The 24,289-nt window shown below is 39.9% G+C and overlaps 1 protein-coding gene across 1 annotated transcript in view; it reads left to right on the top strand.

Annotated features, from left to right (window-relative positions):
- Positions 1-8,376, top strand: part of NDFIP2 (Nedd4 family interacting protein 2) — a 28,641-nt gene extending 20,265 nt beyond the window's left edge. The window contains exons 6-7 of the mRNA XM_017725797.1: positions 4,956-5,061; positions 6,821-8,376. Of these exons, the coding sequence (XP_017581286.1) occupies positions 4,956-5,061; positions 6,821-6,879 (165 nt within the window). The 3' untranslated portion in view covers positions 6,880-8,376. The remainder of the gene's footprint in view (positions 1-4,955; positions 5,062-6,820) is intronic.
- The last annotated feature ends 15,913 nt before the right edge of the window (positions 8,377-24,289 follow it).

Here is a 24,289-nt window from a genome sequence, read left to right as displayed (position 1 = left end):
CTGTGTCACCCTTTTTCACTCAGGTTCAGTAGTACAAAACTTTTTAGTGTCTAAACAGCCTGAATTCACATATGCTTGATCTGTATCAGTTTTTACTGGGGAAAAGGAAGAGCAGGGGGAGCAAAAGCACAGTTTTACTATTGGGGAAATTCCGCACCCATGGCTGTTTCGGCCTGAGGAGAGTAAGGCACGTGGGGAAGTATTTGATTACTGGTTTTAGTAAATCTTCTTTCCAGTTAAATGAAATTGTATTTTTTCAAAAAGTGTATTGATGTGTGTGTATATATATATACACACATAGATGATGTTGAATTGAAAATACTGACTAACAAGTGAGATGGGATCATTGTCAATGTGTTGTCAATATCCTAGGAATAGAGTATTAATATAGGGATAATGTAAATAGCAATTCTTTAGTTCAACTTAGCAATTCTGTTCTATTTTTTTCTTTGATGATAGAAATGAAGAGTATATAAGATTAAACCCTCCAAGAATTCACATGATTTGGCTTTATTCTGGAAAAAACGTGTGGATTAATTGAAGAATAGAGCCAGCTATACCTAGAGTTCTTTAAATGTATTGGATTTTTATCTCGTTGCATATGTGACCCAGTATCTTTTCTTTGGTTGATTTGTGGTGGTTTTTTTTTGTTTTTTTTTTTTTTTTTGGGGTTGTTGCTGATGTTTTGTTGGTTTTGTGGGCATTCTTTTGTTCATGCAGGGGTTTTTATTTCTCCCCCACTACTTCTTGGTTGATATACTGAAATGTCCTAGAAAGGGCAAATGGGAAGTACTATCAGGATGCAGTAAACATAATGAATGATAGCAGGGTGGAAGTGTATGGAAAGTGTGCAGAGCTGCTAAGTAGGTTATTTTATTCCTTCTGGAAACTCTTCACACATGTCCCTATTCTACTTTTTGTGTGGGTTTTAGAGACATTTGATTAGCCTTTTTATCAGTGAAGCATGAAGTCTGGAGTCTGGTAAAGGCACAGATACCTGTCTCCAGTACGATCACACCCTGCCCTCCAGCTGCCTCCCACATCACAGGGAGGACAAAACTGCCTGCCATGGTCTCTCGAAGGAACAGTTGAAATGGCACTTCAAGGTTCATTTGGTTGCGTTCAGCTCGCTGCTGGGAACTGAATGCTGGTTTGAAAATGAAAAGACTTTAATGAGTTGGGGGTCTTTATGGGGCTGGTATTCGTGGCAACGATTAACAGTAGGGGGTATACAGAGGGTCAAAAGCTCTTCTTTTGTGGGGTCAGCAGAACATCCCTGTCTGATAAGATTAAACTAATGTGGCTTTTCGTGTTAATATCTAAAGCAGCAGGCTGCTGTAATGTGTTTGGCATGGCAGGCATGGGGGGAAAAAAGGAAAATTGACAAGCGGTGATTCATTATAATAAAAACCATTGGATTACTGGCAATAATACAAGTGCCTTTTTAATATATATATTTTTATGTAGGTACACACACACATTTTTTAGATATTTTAAATGACTTTGCCACAAACCAACTGATACTAGAAGTGTTTTGTGTGTTAAACTGCTGCACAAATACTAGTTTTGCATTTTAGTAGGATACATTACTTTCATTTAAATTTGCGTTTTTCCTCTGTGCTTTCTCTATTTGCATTAAATATGCCTTAGTCATCTATCTTACTGCAGCTAAGCCTCATGTATGAATTTCAGTTTTCAGATTATTTTACTGGATATTTCAATGGGCAGTACTGGCTTTGGTGGATATTTCTCGTACTTGGTAAGTGGCAGGTGAATTAATTTCTGTTTTGATGTGGAAGTACTCAGAGATGAATCATGTCATTGTAAGTAAGAGTTTTGTCACATGTTTAGCTGCTGATAGTTTTGTGCGTTGTTTTGATTTCCGTAGTATTCATGAGGTTATTGGTTACCATAGTAGTGTTATTGTGTGAACTATGAACTATTCAAATACACTTCAGCTCAAAAAATTTTCTTCTGCATAAGTGATAATGTGTAAAACGGAGACTTGTAATTTTAAGAAATAGGACTGAACCCAGGAAGGTGGAGTCTGCTGTCTTGTGCACAGGTCACAAAACGTCCTTTTTGAGTCCTTTGAAATGCAAACTGCATCAGCAGTTGCTCAGTAGGATGAGAGAATGGCTTCATGCTTGCTGATCACAGTGGTCCCATGATGTCAGCTTTCTCTTAAGAGCTCTGCCTGCCCATGTTCAAAGTCTTATGCACATCAAATTCTGCTCTTCTGTTTGTTTGTAATGAAGGCATACCAAACCCCAACCACTATACTTTTTTTCCAACTGTGGATTTTGTAATTTGAATATGGAATCTGGAATGATTTTCTTTTACAGAAGTGAATGCTGCTATGCATTTTAATTTCTGTTTCCAGCTCTGGAAGCATGCTAAACTGTTGCTGGTTCAGTAGGTGGCACTCTTCCCTTTGAGTCAATTGATGCAAGTGGCTGACAGCAAATGATAGAATGAAGTGTTGAGTAAATTAAGAAAAAACACCAATTCTGAGATCTTGACTGTTTGTGACTTGCTATTTATCTTGCAAGAAATGCCAAAAGTCTTAAACAACATTACCTAAAACTTTCTCTATCTGCCTTTTAGTGTTCAAGGGCATTCATCAGACTTTCTAATGCTCACCTTGCTCTGCTGTGGTGCACTTGGTTGCTTGAAATATGTAGAAACTGCAAATGTTTAACACATCACAGCATTGGTCCCTTGAATGTTTTTGTATTGTTTGAGGTTACTATATTGAAGTAGGTGAAATGACTCTCTGTAGGCACAGACAGACATTGAAGTGAAATGACTTTGCAGGCACAAACATCTCCAGATAAGTCTTTAATTAAAACCAAGCCCTGTGGTGCCTGAGACTGAGGTTTTACACCTTTTTTCACTAGGATGAAATTAGTGTTCTTCCCCTAGCACTCCCCCCACCCCCGCATGTCTATGGAAAAAGCTGTAGTTTTTATTTTTACTAGTCTTTTGCACATGTTCAGGAAGTAGCTCACTTTAATTTGGGATAACCTTATTTTTGGTCTGATGTGTCTGAGGATTTTTTATTTTTTCTTTAAATCACAAAGTTTATAATATGCCTTGGAATAAAAGTCACTCTGAGGCATACAGTGTGCATCTGACAGTCAGCATTCCCTTATGTATGTTTTGCATGAAATATACCAACAATGTTTTTAAGCTGATGAAGTGGCTGTATGGGATTGCTAGGACGCCACAGGAGGATTCAACCCAAAAAAGCTATTATCAGGACACGGAGGAGTATTATCATGTCATAGGAACACTGCCAACCAGATCTGTATTTTGTTGTTTTCAATAACCTTCCCTTAGAGCACACAAAGTAGTATGTCCAGCATCTCTCCAGAAATGAATGAGTTGGAGCCTTTCTTTTGCACAGTGCTTTGACACCCTTGAGCCCACTTACTGCTGTCTTCTCTCTTCTGGTGTTCACTGATCTGTTTTTGCTCGCTCTCCTTCTTTCAGCATCTGGAAAGATCCGCTTCTGCGTCGAGGAAAAGCAAAGTGGTCTAATTCCAAAGAGCTGTCATGTACAGTGAAAAAATTGGAGAGAGGCAATTCTAAATTTGAAATTTAAATGCTAGCCAATTTTTCTTATTGAGGAAGACAATGGCGAGTGGGGTGGTTTTTTTTTTCTTCCCTTAACAGAGAAATTTAAAATATGGGTTGAGCTTGGACTGGTTTTCCAACATGTATAATGCAGAAGGTATGCTATCAAGCACCTAAAGAGCTGCCTACCCTCATTTTGCTGTTTCAGCTGCTTTTCAGTTGAAAGGGGGACTTCCTCTGGTAGCCTCTCAGAAGCAGGTTTTGTAGTAGACTTGTGGTCAAGAACTTACTGCTTTTCTTCTCTGTGCAAAATTCACCTTGATCACAGAGGTGTGTCCGGCTTAGTTGAAGTTCCACTGGTTAGCAGAGCATTCTCTGTTGTCTTCTCTTTTTTTTTTTTCTTGCTTGCATGCATGTCCTGATGAAACTTTGGTTTAAAAAAGCAAAAGTAAAGTTAAAAAAAACCACAAACAAAAATCATTTAGAGAAGAAATGATCACTGGAAAAAATCAGGGGCTCATCCAGGACAGCAGGAAGAAAAAGTGCATAATGCAGGAAAGAAAGGAATTAAATCTTTTGCTGAACTTGTAAAATCTTGGTGTAGATTTTCATTTGAACCTTTGGAGTTTAAATGCACATGTGTATATGCACATAAGCATATATCTTCAAGGTACCATTATTGCTAATGTAACTTCTCTGTGACTATTGTGTACATCTTTTTTCCTCTTAGCTGAAATATTCTTTCAAATGCAGTGAAATGTAAATATTTTTAAAGGATTTTGAAATGTGGAGTTGACAAAAACTGTAATATTGACATATGTTGAGTAATTTTCTTTGGCAATTGTTCTTCCTCCTCTTGGACAGGTGTTTTTTCATAGATGGTTAAATCCCAAGTCATAATCTTCTACAATTCATTATTGGCTTCTTGCTAGAGCAATCCTTACTATGTCTTTTTTTTTTTTCCTCTTTTGACTTGCAGTACATTTACTGTATACATTGCTAAATGTACATTTTGTGAACCAGGTAGTCTTCTAACACATTAGTAATTTATTTTGAGAATTCTGCTTGAAAAGAATTTGCAAATCAGACCATTTTCAGGATTTTTTTCTTCTTTATAAGTATTTTCATGCAGTCGTTTTAGCAGATGATACTTGAACTGAAAATTCTGAAAACTAAACAGTTCTGAAAAGGCTTCCATAAAATTGAATCTTTGTATCACAAGATAAAAGTTGACTTGCTTGGTGAATTTGTGAATGATAAATAAAGTCTTCAATTTACTTTTTAGGCTAATTAAAAATTTTTGTTAGTAAGAATAATGTAGGATAGTATGGATATATGTTAATATACTGAATTTTGTGCATTTTCTACACTTTCAGGACTCCTTCTGTTCTTTCGAGGCTTTGTTAATTATCTTAAAGTCAGAAATATGTCTGAAAGCATGGCAGCTGCTCACAGAACAAGATTTTTTTTCTTGTACTGAAGGTAAGCAATTTTCAGTGATGAGGTTATCTTTCCCAGGAAAAATGGAGAAGAATGAAATATTAAAAATAAATAATCAAACTTCTGTCATGAAGTAGAAGTTGCATGGTTTTTGAACATCTGTCATGAATATTGCATATATATTCTTCGTGGGCTTGGAGATGTGTGAAGTCTCTTATTTGAAGGTAAATAATGCATCCTCATTGCCTCCAGTCTTCCCTGGAACTCATTTTCAGTAACAAAAATGAAGAGGAACATGTTGTTTTTCCCCAAGAAAGTATCTGCTGCTGTCAGGATACTGTCCTTTGTGTTGGAAAACTTGCTTTAGTAGTCAACCTGTTGTCAGCAAGTTAGGAAGCACTAATCTGCCTGCATATTAAATCTGATTGACATGGGTCTGAACATGCAAACAATAGTTGAGTATTGTCTCTCTTTACATGACTGGATTAAGACAGTCATGTACAAGTATGATTATTGTGTATGCAACAGTGTGCTTTATGTATCCTTCAGGTAGCTGACTAATCAATCTGGCACATATCCACTCTTTTTTTTAATGCTATTTATCCGTTAAGTGGATTTATTGGACTTCACTATGTAACTTAAACCAGGGGTCTTTATTTGCATTCAACTTTTTTTATTTGAATTACATGACAAGATAAATTTAAGCCTAGAAACAAGTATTGCAGCATTTTCATTTCTCTGCACTTTACTAAAAATGCTTAAAGACTGTATTTTGACATTTTGACATACCTGAGAAGCTATGTTTGCTGCAAAAAAATGAAAAGTTTATTATAAATTTTCTCCAGGATCGGTCACAGGATCAATAAAACAGTGATAAACATGTAGCAACAGCTAATGATGAATGTGTGCTATACAATATACACTTGATCATGAAAAAAATCTGTTAACATAACTGTGACATAATATTTCTTTTAAATGTGCCATTTTTTCCAAATTATGCAGTGAATTAATTAACTGAGGCCTATATTGCCTTTTAGTAACCAATCTAAATTGGCAGCTACATGGCAGCATTGCTTTTTTGCCTTTATGGCTTCTTTTCTTAGTGTTGTGGTAATCTCTTCAGAATACTGAAATTTGTTGAGGTGAGACTGAAAATATCTGTTAGCTTTCAGTACAATTCTGTTTAAAAATACTATTTTAGAAGCAGTTGTTAGGACTAAATGGTATTTGAGAACTGTAGTTTGAAGAGAACAGTGAGAGTGTAAGATAATGCACTCTGGGATTCCTTGCTCTTCTGCAGTTCTGATTCTGCACTGGGACAAAACACTGTTTAACCCAGCATTTACTGAAGTTAATGAGTTGTCCTAAGTTCAGTGGCTTTGAATTTTTTCTTTACCTGTATGCACCACTGAGATGTACGGGTTGTGGGCTCATAAGGTCTGTGTAGTGTTTAGAGAGATGAACACATAAATATTATGTTTTTGAAGCATCTTAAGTACTGAAACAAGAAGTTCAAATTAATTGCTATCACATTAAAATGTCCTTGTTACAGTGACTCCTGTACACTGATTATTAGTTTTAATAAATAACAAATAACACCCCTACAGTTAAAAAATATTCTCAGGTGTTCTTTTGAAATCATAATAATAACAGTAAATTTTTGGGGTTTTTCTCCCATCCTGACATGGGGGGTGGGGAGGCTGCTGTTCTGCTTGCAGTTCAGGTTTGCTGGTCACTTAGCAACGCTGCTTCTGGTGAGTCACGGTGATGAACTGAAGTACAACTTTTTCTTTATCTCCAGACTGCATCGAACAGACATTCCTTTCCTATGCTGGTGTGAAACTTCCAGATGATCTGTAACCCTCCAAGTTAATAAAATAGAAGACTACTAAAACCAGAAGATAAATTAGTGAAAATATGGCTCCAAAAATGAATGACAGGATGGTTATGCTCAAGTACCAGTTCTGGTCATTCCAGTAAATATTTATAATTGCTGCCTTTTGTTTTAGCACATTTGTATATGTGCTTGTTAAAAAGATAGTACTGAAGTAAGAACAAACTCTCTGTAAGTATAGATTAGGTACAGTCAGACTCAGTTAATCTGTGCTTGTTGTATCTGAAAGATTTGAGTGGTAACTTGTTTCACAGCTTGTATGTACCACTGACTTGGTGATCTGAACTTATGAGTACAATGAAATGCATTAAATGATTCAGATTAACCGGTTCAGGCAGGTTTTTTTTTATATAATTTAGATTCATCTAATGATTGTAGAGAACATTTTTAAGTTTACTAAACCCCAGAGTTCCTTGTCACAAACATATATTCACCAATATTTTATTAAATTCAAACCAATATACTGGTTTGTGCTAAAACTGATACACTTTGAGTCCCCTGTAAATAACTCTGCATAAATGACTGTTTTAATTGCTTCCTAGGAAATATGTCAAAATATATTTTGTAACAGCATATTCTCTAAATTTTGTTTAATCTTAGAGCTATATACATATTTTTTGTTAATTGGCTATTAAAGGTTGAGTTAGTAGTAGATGTAATTTTGGAGGTTTGCATTCTTGAGGTCACTATAAATACAACATCCACACGGAAGGCTTCTCAATAAAAATCATTCAACCACTTTATAATGCTTGTATAGAATAAATACTTTGCCATTTCATAAGAACAAACTAGTTTAAATGCAAGGTAATTTTGGAAGTAATCTGTGAAGGAAAAAAAATCTTAAAGCTCTGAAAGTAGAAAATGTGTATTTTACCTCTCCCTTTATTCATTTAAGGTATACAATTACGTTCTTATAAATATCATCTCTTTAAGGGGTACTGTCTACTGTTCATGCATGTGTGGTTTCTTTTAAAGTTTGTGAAATTTATGCTTCTTCTTTAAATAGGAGAAGACATCTCTCAGTCCTTTGTACAACTGGAATCTCAGTTGCAAAATTACATTGGCTGTTGGTTGCACCTTTGAGGAAAAAAGTACAAATAGTTTCCTCCATTTTTCTTTTTAATTAGAATTCTGCTTTTTTATTACTAACATTAAAAACAGTGAGGTTTATGTTGTGTTAAGCTAGTGCTGAATTGAGTTTTGTATCTATAATGAATGTTTAAAATATACATATGTAAACATTTTCATTTTCCTAATCTTTCAGAGATAACTGATAGTGACTAAAATTTTAGGGGCACCTCTACTTCTCAGCATTTTAAGGAAAGAAGAAAGTTAAGTATTATGTTCAATATCTTACTGATATTTCCTTCTAAACTTCTGTTTGTTTCTGTGTTCTTTTGCATTCATTGTCCAGATGAAAAAGAAGCGAATAATAAAGCATTGCTTTGTTTTGCTAATTAAGACTTAATGTTTTTTGGGGTTTTTTTGTACTTCGTGTCGAAAAATGCACACTGCAGTATTTTTGTCAACATCGAATTACAGACAAATTACTTGGCAAAATAGGTACTAACTAATCCTCCTTGCTCTTTTTCATCTCATATTTTATGGCAACAAACTGTGAGAACATTTATTTTAAGGAGTTAATGCAACCATGCAAAGCAGGCGATACTGCTTCATTTTCTATGCTTACCACAGTCAACTAGTACTATTTTTGAACTATGTCAATTTTCCCATATTAAGTAGCAACTTCTGGTAGAATTACTTCTGTTTGATCCATGCATTTTATAGAAAGCTTCATGCAGATACTTTGTGTACTACCTTGGAAAAATTCTTATTTGGTCAGAAAGAATATGTAGGGTTAAAAATGTACACGTTGTCTAATTCTCTATAGTTGATGCATCACTTTGGAAGCCTGAAATCTCATCAGCAGGAGGAAGGGAACTGGGACACTATTTTCAAAGACTCTGCAATCTATTCCAGATGTGTCAAATGCTGCATATTTTCCTTGCTATTTCCTGTGAGCTTGGTTTGGAGCAGCTGGCTTTGTGGTTTAGAGACACCTGGCCAGCTTTGCTTTGTGTCTTGGGGGTGCAGGGGGAGAAGCTCCAGTATCACAGTGAAGTAAACAGATTTTGTATGAATGCAAACAAGGCTTTGAAGCTTGGGGCAAAAACAGCTGAAGAGGGGAGGTGGGGAGAGAAAATTTTGGTTTATTTGAGCAGATGGCATTATCATAATTTTTCCAGTTTTGTCATCTACTTCTATTGATGTGGACACCACAAGAAGATTGACATCTTGAATGTGATTCAGGTAGCCTGTGGGACTTATTAACACATTTCAGAAATGATCTGTCACTCACACTTTCAGTCCTCTTTCAGAGCAGAGGTTGTCTCCAAGCTTCTACTTTGCTGTCTCACCTAAAGTATGGACACAGTCCTTGTCCTGCAACACCTTTTCAACACCCTACTCTTTCTGTGTCCGCTTCCCTCTGTTTGAATGATGACAGCAGGTGAGGAAAAGTGGCTTTGTTCGTGTGTTATCATAACATCAGAAACCTTTTAATCTCTCTTCCACTTTTTGAGAATGTTTTCCTATAATACTCTGCTTTAGTCCCTCCTGTGTGGTTGCTTGCATTGTTCACTTGAGCAAAATGCATTCATTTCATGAAATGACTATAGATAGCTTCCTGGCCTTTTGGAGAGACGATGAATAACCTCTGCTATGGAAATAACATTCTCTCAGTAAGGCAAAAAAAAAAAAAAATTCTAATCATGCTGTAGCATGATTAACATGTGCACAGCTACCCAGAAACAGCAGAGTCCATGGTATTGTTTCTCCAGTGTATGTTGTTCTTTTCCATCATCCAGAGATTCTTTTTTCTTTATAATTCTGAGTATACTTTTACCATCTGTATGTTCTCTACCTAGCATATGCTTTCCAGTTCCACATCCCTTCTCCTTTTTCTGTGCACTGGCTATGCTTCCTGCAAGGATGGGCAGAAGGCTGCTCTACTGCATGTGGGCTCCAGTTAATAAATAAAGCACCTAGCAATTCTGAAGGGTATTTTTTTTTCTTGCAGCGATGATTTGTATCCCCATACATCCATATTTTATTTCTGATAGGTAATTGCCTTTCGCCCTCAACCCTTTTCAAATGAAATAGTCAGCTTTCTTGGATTTTTAATATGGTATATTTTCTGCTTGAGGTAAGTGGAATGCAATGAGGCTTAAAAGTATTGCAAACAGCATCCAGCTCTTGTTCCTTTTTTAATGTGTAAACAAGAATGGTGCCTATTCAAAAAAAGTTAAAAAAGTTTTGGTTCTTTCATGCTGAGGGATGGTCATAGTTATCCTCATGTTTTTACTTTTGTTCTTGTAGTCTTCACTTCTAATCTTTCTTGTGGTCAAAGAAACACTGTGTTTGTGTGTGGATCTGCTTAGTGTAATATGAGAAATTCTTCATTGGTTCTTCATTATACATGGCTGCACAGGTGCCCATCCTTCTTAATTTTCTAGGATGGTGTAGTCCTGTGACTTTCAATTGCCCAGTTACACATGGAACGTGGACTCCTGCTGCTATAAATTGTTTATGAGTTAAATAACTGTAAAGCATGCTTCACTTGGATGCATTCATTAACTGGGTATGGTAGTTTAATATAATTGCAGTAGTGTTGCTGGTTAGTTCACTTCTACTACTGTTCTGTTCTGCCCACTTCCAGCTTTCTCCTGGAGTCTGAAGTGCTGGGTGCCGCGTCCTTCCCAAAACTGTCCCCAGATAGAGGGAGCTGCTTTGGCGCTGAGGCCGAATGCAGGCACAGGCTCACACCCCCTGGGTGGTGCCACCACTCAATCACACGTCCAAAGGTGGCGATCAGTGGAAAAGAGGCGAGAAGGGTCTTATGTATGGGGTTCCAACAACGAGGGTTTATTCCACATGGGGAGGGTCCAGGAGCAAAAGACAAAATGGAGGATGAGGGTGCAGGTTTCTATATGGGGCTGGTTGGGGTGGGGAAACATCAGAACCGATGGTTTGAGGGCAAGAAGGCAGAGTGATGGTGGAACAAAGGTGCAACAACCAATGGGGAAGTGGGAGGGGTGGGCAGGAGAACAGAAAGCACTGGGAGAACCAGGAGAGGGGAACTTCCTAGATGGGGGCCAAACAAGGTATAAAGGCGTGGGGACCAAGGGGCCAATCCAGAATACAGAAACAGCATATATCAACATAATGACACAATGCATTGTGGGAAAGCTCCATGTGCTCACCACATCCTTGGGGGGTGGTTCAGGACTTAGGGGCTGTCCCACCAGCAGACCTCTTTTGTTCCTGGGCCAACTGGCCCACTGGTCCTGACCAGTGCGGTCTCACACACTGCAACAGGCCACCAAGATGGTGAGAGGGATGGAGCACCTCGTCCTGTGAAGAAAGGCTGAGAGAACTGGGATTGTTCAGCCTGGAGAAGGCTCTGGGGAGCTCTTATGGCAGCCTCCCAGTGCCTAAGGGGGGCCTACAGAAAAGATGGGGTATAAATATTTAGCAAGGTCTGTTGTGATAGGACAAGGGAGAATGGTTTTAAGTTGAAAGAGGTTAGGTTTAAACTAGATCTAAGGAAGACTTTTTTTTTTTTTTATGAGGGTGGTAAACCATTGGAAAGGTTGTCTGGAGAGGTGGTGAATGCATCATATATGGAAACGTTCAAGGCCGGTTGGAGGATGTTCCTTCCTATTGCAGAGTGGTTGGACTAGATGCCCTTTAAAGATTTCTTACAAACTTCATAAATGCTATCACAGCATTTTTGATACTTCTTGTTCTTTCCCTGTGGCTTTTTTAAAGATTTACTAATGGTATTTGGGCTATATAAGTACTATATATAGAATTTGATCTCTGTCTGTGGTCCCTGTCTATAAAGTGACCTACTGTATTTTATGTGTGGGCAGTATACATTTAAGTTATCAAGAGAAAAGATGGTGTGTGGGTTTTTAGTTTTTTTTTTTTTTTTTAAAAGTCTAGTGAAGATTGCTTTTTTTGCTTTAGAAGTTTCAGCAGACTGTTTATTACTTCTGCATCTCAGCCCTAAACTGTTAATTGTAGTGGTAATGGTGATTTTTGTATATTTATTTCATTGGATTTTTCTCATTCTTTTTTTGATGCCTGTGTTAATGCTTGTGCAAGTGTTCAGCTCAATCCCACTGCCCATCTTTTTTAGAGCTTCTAATTATAGAGCATCTGTGTTACAAAAGTGATTAAACAGTTCACATTACAAATCACGTGTGTGATTTAATCCAGATTTGGTACTTGTGAAATGCATAGAATCCAGTTCAGTATTATTTGTACTCCTAATTAGTACAGGGTTGTTCTGCACTTCAAATGATAGACCCCATACTATTAACTCTCAGCTATCCAGAGGCAGCTTATCTGCATGGTGAATCCCATGGACTGACACCTGCACTGGTCTTGTTTGGCACCCAAGTCTGTGCTTGGATCTGTTTAGTCACAGCAACCATACTAAGAGCTTTGGATTTAGGTTTGAGTTTGGAAAAGTTACCACAGCTACCCAATGTCCCTGATCCTGGGCTAATAAGTCCTTTGCAACTGATCTAGCTGCATCCTGAGCCATCTTTAGTTTCCTAGACTGTGACTAGTATCATCAGGACTACTGGGAATTATGGTGCAGAAATTTTGATATGGAGCCAGCTTGGGTCTGATGTGGCTGGTTGTAATCTATAAAACAGATTTGGTGAGGCTAAAGCATTTGCCTTTGGGGTCAGGCTGAACATGAGCATCACACTCTTCAGCACATTTGAGTATCCATATTAACCAGTTCTTTTTTGTGATGATAGTGAGAAATGAGTATCAGTCTGATTTAAGTTCCTTTATGAAGCCAGATTTGGGTGTATTGCTTGGTTGTCCTGAATTCCTGCTTTCAGGAGTATTTCTACATTTAACATAAATAAAAATCACCTTTCCCAAGAATCCCAGCTGCTATATGAGTCCTATAGCTAGGTTACAGGGTTGGGCAGCTTCTTACCTGCTTTCCTTTGGACCACTAAGTTCCACACTCACTACACAACCAGTCATTCAGGTTGGAGGGAACACAGGAGGTAATCTGGTGTGAGCTCCTGTTCAAAGCAGGGCCTGTGCTGAATTCAGACTACATTGCTTAAGACTTTGTCAGATAGATCTTAAAAACCCCAGAGCACAACGATTTTCCTCACACCGTGGGTGACTTGTCCCAGTGCTTGATTATCCTTGTTTGTTGTCATCACTGACCCCACTGACATCACTGAAGTTTTGATGAGGGATGTGCTCAGTGCCTCCTTCCACAGCACCCCGGAGCTCTGAGCTCTCTCTTGACAGGGGAATCCTGCCATGAGGAGAAATGTAAGCCAGGTCTCTGGGTTACTGAGCAGCCCTGAAAACTGCTCTGCTGTCACTAATGAATTGCTCACATTTCCAACACTGAAAAAAGATTGTGGGTCTTTTGCTATGTCCTGCCAACTTGTTTAAGCATTGTAGCACTCAGGGTACTGGATTGTTCCTGAAATTATCTCTCTCATGAGGCCTCTTCCTCAATACCTGGCAGCTGCATATTCTCCTGTGATTCCTGCTTCAGACTAGCTGTAGGTTTAAGTGTGTGAATCACTTGCCATAGGACTCACGTCATCTAATTTCATTTGCCTAAAAGTTTGCATTAATTTCCCATCTATTCTAAGCTAGTTACCAGGGCTTACTCTGTCACCAGATCAAGAAATGCAATTTCAAATGATGCTTTTTTCCACCCGAAGCCATATGTCCAAAATGGAGTCAATGGAATCAGCATTTAAAATATTGGGACTGCAAACTGCGCCTTTCAGTACCTTTCAAAAAATGTACCTTTCAAAAAATGTGTCTAAGAAAACAATAGCTTTTGGTCTCTCTGGAGCTTGCTGAAGAGTTCTCTATTTATAGGAAAATTGCTCTTTCTGTGAAATTCAGTTGTGCAATTTTCCACAGTTTCCAGTGTTCCTGCCCTTCAGGACCATCTGTCCCGTGGCTGAGGATACCACAACTTCCAGAGTTGCCAGTCCCCTGGGTGCCTCCTGGATCCTGCCTTGTATTTGGCAATAGACTTCAGTCTGTGGTGTTTCGAATGGAATGGTTTGGGCTTTGTGAAATCCTGTTTTCCTACAGACTTTGTTTCATAAGCAAATAAGGATCAGCTGTTTGCTCCCTTCTGATCCAAGAATTGTCAGGACATAATGGAGCAAGTATGCAGATGTCAAAATTTTTTCACAAAACATACCATTGAGCTGTGGGACTCCTTCCCCCAGTATTTTGGTATTTATTGTGATTAAAGTGGCTGAGTTCTTTACAAAGACCAAAGAAACCAGTTTCCATGGCCAGGCTACTTTTTGGTATGGCTTGTGGAGGCTGTATGTTTCCATGATAGAGCTGGCAAGGTGTGTTAAGAGTGCCACACAGCAAGCTGCTGGTCAAAAATTTTCATGTTCCTGGCTCATTTACTTAGTTTATGAACAGTCTTTCCAGATGTTATTTTGGGATTAATTGCTACTTGAGTAATTTTGAGATTTTGAGGGGTCACCCAAGTGCTCTGAGGCCTACAGCTCCATTTGATTCTTGAATCCTTCCCCTGTAACAGTGAGAGCTCCCCCAGTTCTGAGTTTTACTTAGACACTTGGCACAAAGAACAACAATCCTGCTGCAGGAGTGCTGCTCAGCAGCTAGGCAACACTTTCCAGATGGGGCTTAGGGACTTGCACTGACATGAGTTAAACTGATTTTCAGAGGCAGCCTGGGACACTCAGTGCAGTGCAGCTGCAGACAGGGATCCTCAACACCCAGGTCAGTGGTGCAGAACAGCTTGCATTTGTGCAGATACAGCAGACCTGCAGCGGACTGACTGCATCCATGCTGCATATGTATATAATGCTCAATTGTCCCAGGACTTCTGAGACAGTGTTTGGAGGACTGAGACAGTAGAAGAGGAAAGAGAGTCAAAGCTGCTGCAGTCTCAGTCATACTGCCTGTTGGGAGCCTCCTCTAGAATAGTTTCATGCCTGAACTGCATCCAAGTCCAGTCAACGGGGAGAGAACTTACTCAGAGCAGTCCAAAACAGCACCAGAGAATGACCTAACAGTTCTTCAGTGCAGAATATTTGGGCTCTGGTGCTTGCTTTCAATCCATGATTCCTTCATTGAGCAATGTGGGCATAACCTTAAAACCTATTTTCATGATACCACAAATTTACTTTGCTGCAAGCTCAATCAGGTAAAACCTGAGAAAAACCTCCATATTGTTTAAGAAGTAGTGGAGACTCTTCTCAACTCTGGAAAACTGATTCAGTTGCTCCAAAATAAGCAAGATTTTCTTGTGATTTACAAGGTTAAGCCTGAATGTTTTAATCTGTTACATGAAATGAGAAGTCATCCAAAATGGGTGAGTCTAACACCACTTCTAAGCTCAAACTTACCCTCGCTACCACTATGCAAGTTAAAATGCTGTGACTGTGTGACTTCCAGGCAGGTAGCAGAAGGAGCATGTTAATATTTAATTTCCATACTGTGTGACATAGGAGTGTCTGCCCGCTCCCACCTCCACCCCACATCCCATCTTCTGGCAGGGCAGTTTCCGTACAAAGGAAGGAAGTTTCAGAGAGCTCTGAAAAATATCCTCAGGTCCAAACAACTATGAAAGGAAGGTGTGTTATGGAATACACTCGCCCCACCCAGGCAGAGAGACCACACTTGGGGTAGTTTCACAAGCTGTAAGGCCTCAAATCCTGCCAGCGTTAGCGCATAATCTTTGCTTTGCGTTTGTAAGTGGTACCCCTGCTCTTGAAGACTGGGGGAGTTTAGAAAAGGCGCTTTTCTTTGTGGGACTGAGGCTTCGTCTGATTTTTTTTAAATCTCAATCAATGTTTCTGGTTAAAGAATAAGCACAGAAAATGTGACTTGTTTAATATTTGAGCCATGTTTTTCCTCCTTTGGTTTTCTGTAATGAGGTACGGAAAGGATGGCAGAGCTGTTGGCACAAGCATAAAGGATAACCAGTTGCTCTTTGAGGGGCTGGATGGGTATCTGGAATGTAATGCTTCACCTGAGCTTTGTCTTCATCCTTGGTGTTTGTGCCCACCCAGAAGGCTCAATAAAAACCTGCTTTGTTGGTTTTTTTCCTTTTGCTCTTGTTCTAGTGAGAAGAGGCTTCCTGAATTCAGCTATATAAAGTTTTAATGAGTGACCTATTTGTGAGACTCCTTTCCACATTGGCAAACAGTGTGGATGGGAGGCAGCTCCTTGTGCTCTCTGGCCCACAGCCGTCCCCTCCTCCCCGTCCCCTCTCCATGGGGCCTAACTGGGCAGCGAGAGCTTGACCTGAACTCTCCAGCCGAGAAATACAGCAGCTGGACATGGTGTTTCTGCACCTTGCTGTATGGACACCAAAACAACCAGGGGCCTTGTGGTGAAACTGATGGTGTGTGCTGTCTGCCCCGGCTGATGAGAAACTTCTCAGGTCCAATGCAAACATCTCTTGCTGAATGCTGGGGCCCACACAGTTGTTGACATAGCGATAAAATCCCGTTTGCACCATACAGCGTCCTTTCTTTCACTGCTTGTGAAAGGTGCAGTGCGTCCCAGCACCAAAAAAGCCACGGATTGGGATCTGGTGTGTTATGCTTTGCAAGGAGAGATCCCCGTGTCTGTCTGGATGGGGCATAACAAGCCCTGCTTCCTCCTTCTCTACCTGCTGCTCTCAAGTTTGGGGTTTTTCTCCAAACACAAACTCTGGATTAATTTCTCCACCAAAAAAAAAAAGACAGTTCCTTGAAATAATACCTTTTGCATGCTGATATTCTTTAGGCATAATGTATTCCTGAAAATGGGATTAAGAACTAGAACTGGGGGAGAAGTCCCAAACCCAGAGTAAAATAATTAATAAAAATGATTGAAAAAGTGAAGATGTAGCATTACACATTCTTTAAAACACAGATGAGTTCATAGTATGCAAGACAATATGACAGAAGAAATTTATAATGAATAATCCAGTTCATCATATGATATTCCAGTAAATACTGAAAAAAAAAGAATTATTGCTCAAGATTATGTGGCCAGGTATTTTTTATGAAAACAGTGCTGAGTTAACTTCCACAGGCAGCTTTGATCAGATTTGTTCCACAGACAGTGGAACAAATCTGATCAAAAGACTTTTTAAAGAAAATGGCACTCGTTAACTTTAAAGACAACTTTTGCTTTAACAGAAAGGAGTTCATAGGCTGTACTGATGGCTGCTTAGTCCTCCATCTCTGACAGACTTGAAAGATGTTCATACTGCTACAGTGAAGATGAAATATGAACATTACATATGTTGTAAAGAGACAGGATACATAAAGAGGAGAATAAGCAGGCATCAATTAACATCTGGTTTCACCTGAGGCAGATGTGGGTTTCACATCTTGGATTTGGTTCCATTTTACTGTTCACATACAGGCTTTGTGAGAGACCAGATGCACATGTTGATTGCAAGCAGAGTCCATCTTTTATGTCTCCATACGTAAGAATGCACCATTTAATGCTGTGTGCAAGGAGAAGGACAAAACCATCCATGTTTTTCTTGAAGTTGTACTTGGAAAGTGAGAGAAAAATGCCCATTTCAAGTCTGCAGCATTGCTCCCTTTTCCATGGTTTTCCAGTGAGCTGCTCTGTAAGCCCATTTGCAGCTTTGTCATTACAGTTTGCATCCCAGTATTTCATCTCCTGTTTCTCTACAGTAAGTAATAAAAGCTACAAGAGTGATATCCAGTGTCCTTGAAATGCCCAGATTTAGTTGCGACAGAGTTCAAGGTTTGTGTAAATAATCTTCATCCTGGAACTTGAATTCAAACATTGGTTTATTCAGTGTGTTGGATAGTTTATTTGTATACATCTCAAAACCACTGCATAGTTTGGCATGGGAAGGGAACAGCAGCCAACTGGTGTGTCAGGAGTGAGGTCAGCTGGCAAAATGGTGAGGAAGCTGGCACAATACCTGCCCGCCACTGGTTTTGCTCCAGCTGATACTAATTCCCCATGCCATCAGGAGCTCTGAAGTCACCCACAAGTCAAACAACGTTAAAGAAACATTGTAGACATTTATATAACACTGTAAACATGAATCATTTTTTGCTAATGGAATGTGCTGTATCAATGGAACCGGGAATCTGGATCTGGGGGAAAGGAGACTGATGGGAGGTGGGTTGTTTTCTGGGGGTGGGGTGAAGAGGAGTCTTTTCTTTGAGAAGAGTGAAATTCTTTCCTCTGGAAGGTCCCCACCAGGTGTTTTGGTGAAGTCCTGTGGAGGAATGTGAAGTAATAAAAAATTGAGATTCAGTGAACAAACCAGGAGGGAAGGATAGATTTATGTCCTTGGCAGCTCAGGCCAGTCTCCATATGTTGTTAACATTAGATGGTGAGAGAAATTAACTGTACCATACGCTATTGCACAGCCTGCATGTTAAGCCTCTCCTGTTTAAAAACTATTTAATACAAATGGAAGAGATAAAATGAGAATTTTCCTCAAGTGAGAACAGATGGCAAAGTTTTCAGGCTCTGGAAGTCAGAGGGAGACTTCTCCGTGGCCAGGAAAGAAGTGGGACAAGGAGCTCTCCTCAGGGCACCGTGTCACCACTTTCCGCAGCAGGAGTGTCTAAATCCTCCAACAGCATGCATTGTGTTGCATTAGCTTCCCTTTGGAGCTAGCCATCTTCCGTTTCTGTGCTGTGGTTTGAAGCTGAAAATATTATGGGCATAACGTTGCATCTAATGATTGACATGGTCATTATTCCTGATGACACTTGATTCATTAAGCTGCATTTCCCAGTTCCTGCTTCAGCAAGACTTGGGGAGTATGATGTGGCACTGTCGAGCACCTTGGTCTTCTTCCTTTCTTATATCTCAGGAAATCCAGGAGCTTATTATTAATTTTTGTGGTGTCTAAGTTGCTCTCAGGCTATTTGTCTGTCTCCACCTCTTCCTGGGCTATGGTGCCAGTGAGCAAAGGAGCTGTAGCAGACTTTGGTGGGACCTATAGGTATCCTGCCCAGCGTCCAGAGCCTCCAAATAAAGCAGGGAGGATGCATTTAAAACAATTAGTTCAGGAACTTTGCAGTTTATTTAAAGGTGTAGTCTGACTTGAGCTCCTTAAAAGCCTGACTTGCAATTCTCTTCTTTTAAGATATGAGCCTTTTCAAGGCTCTGAAACAAACTCCACTTTCCATTTTATCCAAAAATTGTGTCACTAAAACACCTGCCAGGGGAGGCTGCAATTCTCATTTTACCTGCAGGGGACTTTTTCAATCCGTATCCATTTGAAACGTGACAGTTATGCCATGCTGAAGCAGCACCCCCAAGTGACAAGGTGTCTGGGGCCTATTTTCCCAGTCACTGATGATGACTTTTTTCTTAACCAATAAAAATTTATTAGGTCTCTGAAATAGCAACATCATTAATGAATTATTTACTGGTTTGCTTTACCTCCCAGCAGAGTGCCCTAACTGATAGGCCTTAAAGTAATTTCCCTCTCTCTTTGTTCAATGTATATTTAAGTAATTACTTTATACAAAGGAGTGGAACAGTTCCAGGAGCAGAGCTTGGCAGAACAGGGCTGCTTTGTCAGGGCAGGCAGGATCCTCTCCCATGAGATGACTGCTAAGGATTCCACATCCTGAACCAGTATCTCCCAAATCCAGCATGCTAGCTGTTGAATAAAAGCACTACTGCCTTCATTTTGCAGATAATGCTGAATTGCAGCCGCTTGAGCATTTCATGTGCCCCAAAACAGCTTGGTTTGTTTCAGTGTCATTAAGAACACTGCTCTTCAAGTCCCATTTTGCTTTGAAAAAATGCCTTTTAATTTCTTTCAGTGGTTTATTTTCAAGACTTAAGTAAAATGAAAAAACCCAAGGAATTTATTGACACATCTATAGCTTGCTGGGCCTTGCAGAGAAAAGGCAGCAAGGGAAAGGCAGCTGCAGGTTGATCCCTGCAGGGCAAGGAGATAGCTTTTCATTTTCTGTCTGCCGCAAGATGATGAATTTCAGTTCATCTGGAAAATAGTCATGGCTGTAGGATCTCAGTTCAGCTCTGACCTTCTGGGCGGTTCCTATCATTGCAGAGCCTGGGGGCTTGGTTGGGTTTCTAATCACTTTTGCACTGCCTTATGCTCAGTAAACATTTTGAAAGCTGACTGCAGCTCTAACTACTAGAGACTTTATTTTCCAGTGTAATCTGAGATCCAAGGCATGTTTTGCAGAAGGGTTGAGCTGTGGGCACTCATGAAATATACAGCAGAGGCTGCCATCGCTCATGCCTGTGCTCCTAATTGCTGTCAAACCTGCTAGCAACTAAATCACTTTATAGCCTCTGCAAATAGGAACAACTGAAATACCAGGCTTGCCAAATGTTGTGGTATGACTGCAAATAAACTGCAGTGTCTGGGTGATTTTGGGGTGGATTATCTGACTGATCAAAATTGGTAAGGTGTAGTCTCCAGTATAGAATCTGAATTTCTCAGCAGCAAGTCATCAAAAAAATTGAATGATTGGCCAGGAAGTTAATTGTTTACACTAAAACAGCTTTCTTTCAAGACTTTGGGTGTGGATGAAGCATAATATTTATTTAAAGATGGAGATAAAACTTTACCATTCTCACATAATCTCGTATGTACATCTCTGATGTAAATACCTTCTTATCCCTAATGCCTCTGACTGCTGTAATTGTGTATTGCACTATTTATACAACCAGGAAGCGATGAATGAAAAAGAAAATCCTGTACGTCCTTTAGGGGTACACAAAAGCATCCAAATCAGGGAATCAGAACCTTTTTTTTCCTACAGATTTTGTGGGTTTTAGAAAAGAGAATGGCTTCCAAGCACACGTATTTTCTTCTTACCACATAGTTTTTAGCAGTTATGGTGTAGTTTGTGCCTAGAGAAGATCAATATAGACTTTTGTCCCGTCTTTGTAATAGCAGTACAGCAGAAGGTTGTGGGTTTGGTGCTTAATCCTTCACCTCACTGGGCTGCAGGCAGGGGCTCTGAGCTGCAGCACCCTGTGAGCAGTGAATGGCACAGTGATTGCTGTGGTGAGGAGGTGCTTAGCAGGCCAGTCCCAACACGGCCTATTTCTCCCTTACCAAGGATTCCAAACTTGTTGACTGGGAAAACCCTACTTGCCAGAACAAGATCTTTTTACACACAGTGAGAACAATCTCCTATTGTCTCCAGGGATAAAATGGTGCCAATAAAAGATGAAAACCCCATGCCAACACGATGATGCATAAAACTATGTTAACTGCTTCACCACTATATTTAACTATGAGGTAAAAGCCTCTGAGAGAAGTGTTTTTTGGTCTCACAAATCCAAATACATGGAATGTAGTAATTACACTGAAAACCCCCAAATTGTATTGGGGGTTGTATTCACAACTCTGTAACTCTGCAGCTATGAATATTACAATTTTTTTGTTTGTTTGTTCTTGTGCCCTGGCTGAGTGTCTGTATGGTGGGGTAGGAGTGAACATTCAACTGTCCCCTGCTGCCTTCCCAGCTTTCTGGGGCTGTTGTCAGAAATGAAGCATTCACATTTTTGTTCTCCACATCTGGAAAGAAGATGCTACGACACACTTCAATTTTTCATGGGAATGTGCCGTTTCTTGTTCCTCCTCTCATGGTGCTTCTTCCCTCTACAGAAATAGAGGGTGCCTTAGTTTCCCCTTACTAGAGCAGCTCAGCTCTCTATGAGCAACAGCTCCCTGAGGGTACCTGTTTAATGTAGCTAGGAATTTTTAGGGAATAGAAGGAGACTGGGGATGGGTTTTATCTAAGACATGCACTGACTCGAAAACTGGAAGCTGGTCTGATATTTTTGATTCCCCCTTCTCAGCTTTATGCCCTGACAGTGAGCCTGTAGAGTAGGGTTTTCTCTGCCTCTGACTCCTCTTCCTCCTCCAGCTCACACTTTTGATGGCCTGTCCTGCCAGGTAAAGGTGCCCAGGGAGAAGGGCAAGGTACTTCCAGTGGCAAGGTACTTCTTTTCACCATGGTCTCTTTATGTAAGCTTTGTAGGTGAAGCCTGAATCACATTCTCCAGAGACATTCACAGAATTACAGAATATTCTGAGCTGGAAGTGACCCACAAGGATCATCAAGTGCAGCTCTTCAGTGAATGGCCCATACAGGGATTGAACCCACAACCTTGGCATTACTGGCGCCGTGCTCTGACCAGCTGAGCTAAAATTGTGCACAAAAGGCACCAGAGGTATGCCCTGAAAGGACCCCGGATGCAGCAAGCACCTCTTTCAAGAGGCGGAACATTTTAATATCCCAGGTCTGTCATGTTCACTAGTAGAGGTAAGGTCTACAGGATGTGGAGCAGCAGCTTGCAGAGCCTGTGTGGAAGATGCATGCCTCTTGACAGAGAGGAGTGTGCTCAAGGCAAGGGATTCTGGAAGCTCCCAGGCTCACCAGGGAGGCTCAGAGGGACTGTAGGTTCCTCAGGCTTTGGTGCTGCTGTCCAGTACAGGTTTTCAGAATCTTTTGTCTACTTGGATATAGGTAGCCACAAGGAGAGCTTGGTGGTCTGAATCTTGACTGAATCTTGCCTTCACCTGATTTGCCCTACACAAAATGGTAATTCTGCCGACAGTTTTGAAACCCATCTGCTGCTTATCCTTTGATCTTCCATTATTCTTTTTGTCCTGCTTAAGCCCATTTTGTAAATTAGCTGGATCATAGTACTGGCATTGCCTTTGAGCAGTCTTCAGATGTTTGCTGAGGGGTGGTTTACCTCGAACCATTCCAGCCCTTTCTTCTCTTTTTCTTCCTCCCCTCCCCTGCTCCAGCTTCCCTTCGCTAAGCTCAAACAATGTATCTCCTAGAGATCAGGTAGAGAAGCAGTTTGTGTTGTATGAATATGTATGTAAAATGCACATGTATATGCATGGGTAGTGCAAATGTACACACACAAAGCATGTATTTATATATGTATGCACATATATGCATATATGGAATATTGCAGAAGAGCTCGAAATGCAGCACAGCCTCCAGATGCTACTGCATGCAAACAACCAGCCCCTCTTTGAAAATCTCCTTTTTTAAGTTTGGATGTGCTCATTGTGGAACGCTGGCCCCATTATGGGGCTTGCCCTTTTCCATTGATTACGTGGCACCAAAATGTAGAATTGAATGCAAGTCTAGGTTCATGCTGAGAAAACCCTGCTAACCTCAGGGAGAAAGAATTAGTCAGTTTTGGAATTTTAATTTGGTCCCAACTGTATTTCAGCTTTATTTCAAAAATCTGAAAGCATAACAATCAGGAAAAAACATGCTACATTGATCCATGCCATTGAGTTAAAATGTTTGTTTGGAATAAATAAATGGAAGTGCAAACCACTGCAAACAATCTGGTTGCAGATTGTTGTCAAAATATATACACATATATATGTTTTCATTTCCTTCCTTCCCAAGGTGAATTATTCTTTAAGCTTCTCCTGTGGAACACGTGTCTCTGGAATTCCAGGGGACTATAATATGTGGAAATGCAACATGTGAAGTCAAATTACATCTGGTTATGTACTTTTTAACTCCAGTATGGCTCAGTCCCTTGCTTCCCAGTGATGTTTAGATTAAGCCCTCCAAGATGAAAATTGATTTTCTTTGTGTCTCTGAATTTGCAGACATGAGAAATTAAAAAAAAAAAAAAAAAAAGCAAGGAAGACTTTTTCTGGTGTAGTGTTTTCCTGTATTGCTCTATGTATTTTTTTTTAATTGATAAAATCAGCTGTTATGACAGAGGCAGCATGATAAATAATAAGCAGCAAGCTGTCCAAGCTTCTTTCTCACGCTATTTCCTGCAGAGTCAGGTTGTATGAATGCCTGCAAATATCTAAACTTGGGGCAGTATTTGAACATCCCTATTACCTTTCCGAGCTTTAGATCCAGCTCTTTGATTTGTTCTCTCAAGCTCCTTAAAGCTCCTTCTCTGCCAGTTTGGATGATGTGTAGGAGTCTGTAATGAATACGCTCATTATCTAATACAAAGTGGCATAAAACACTCATGCCATGAACTCCACCACACAGCTATACCCCGCTGCAATTCTCTGATTCATGCTGTACGAGATTAATAGCATTTATGTTATTCATCTATCTTGGTTGACCTTGATCTGTTAGAAACTCCCTCCTTTTTATCTCTGTCCCATACTGGGGAGGTTTTGTCCCACATTAACAATGGAACTTTTGTACTTCAAAGCACATTCCCCCCACGCCCAACATCCTGAGTTTTAATTTTCCTTACATATATAATATCTGTTCCCTTCTCATCTCAGGAGCTGTAAACTTTTATTTTATT

This window comes from Corvus brachyrhynchos, unplaced genomic scaffold (genome assembly GCF_000691975.1).
Source record: "Corvus brachyrhynchos isolate BGI_N302 unplaced genomic scaffold, ASM69197v1 scaffold121, whole genome shotgun sequence".
NCBI classification, from domain to species: domain Eukaryota; kingdom Metazoa; phylum Chordata; class Aves; order Passeriformes; family Corvidae; genus Corvus; species Corvus brachyrhynchos.
Note: the sequence above shows the minus strand (reverse complement) of the source record. Positions and strands in the feature narration are given on the sequence as shown.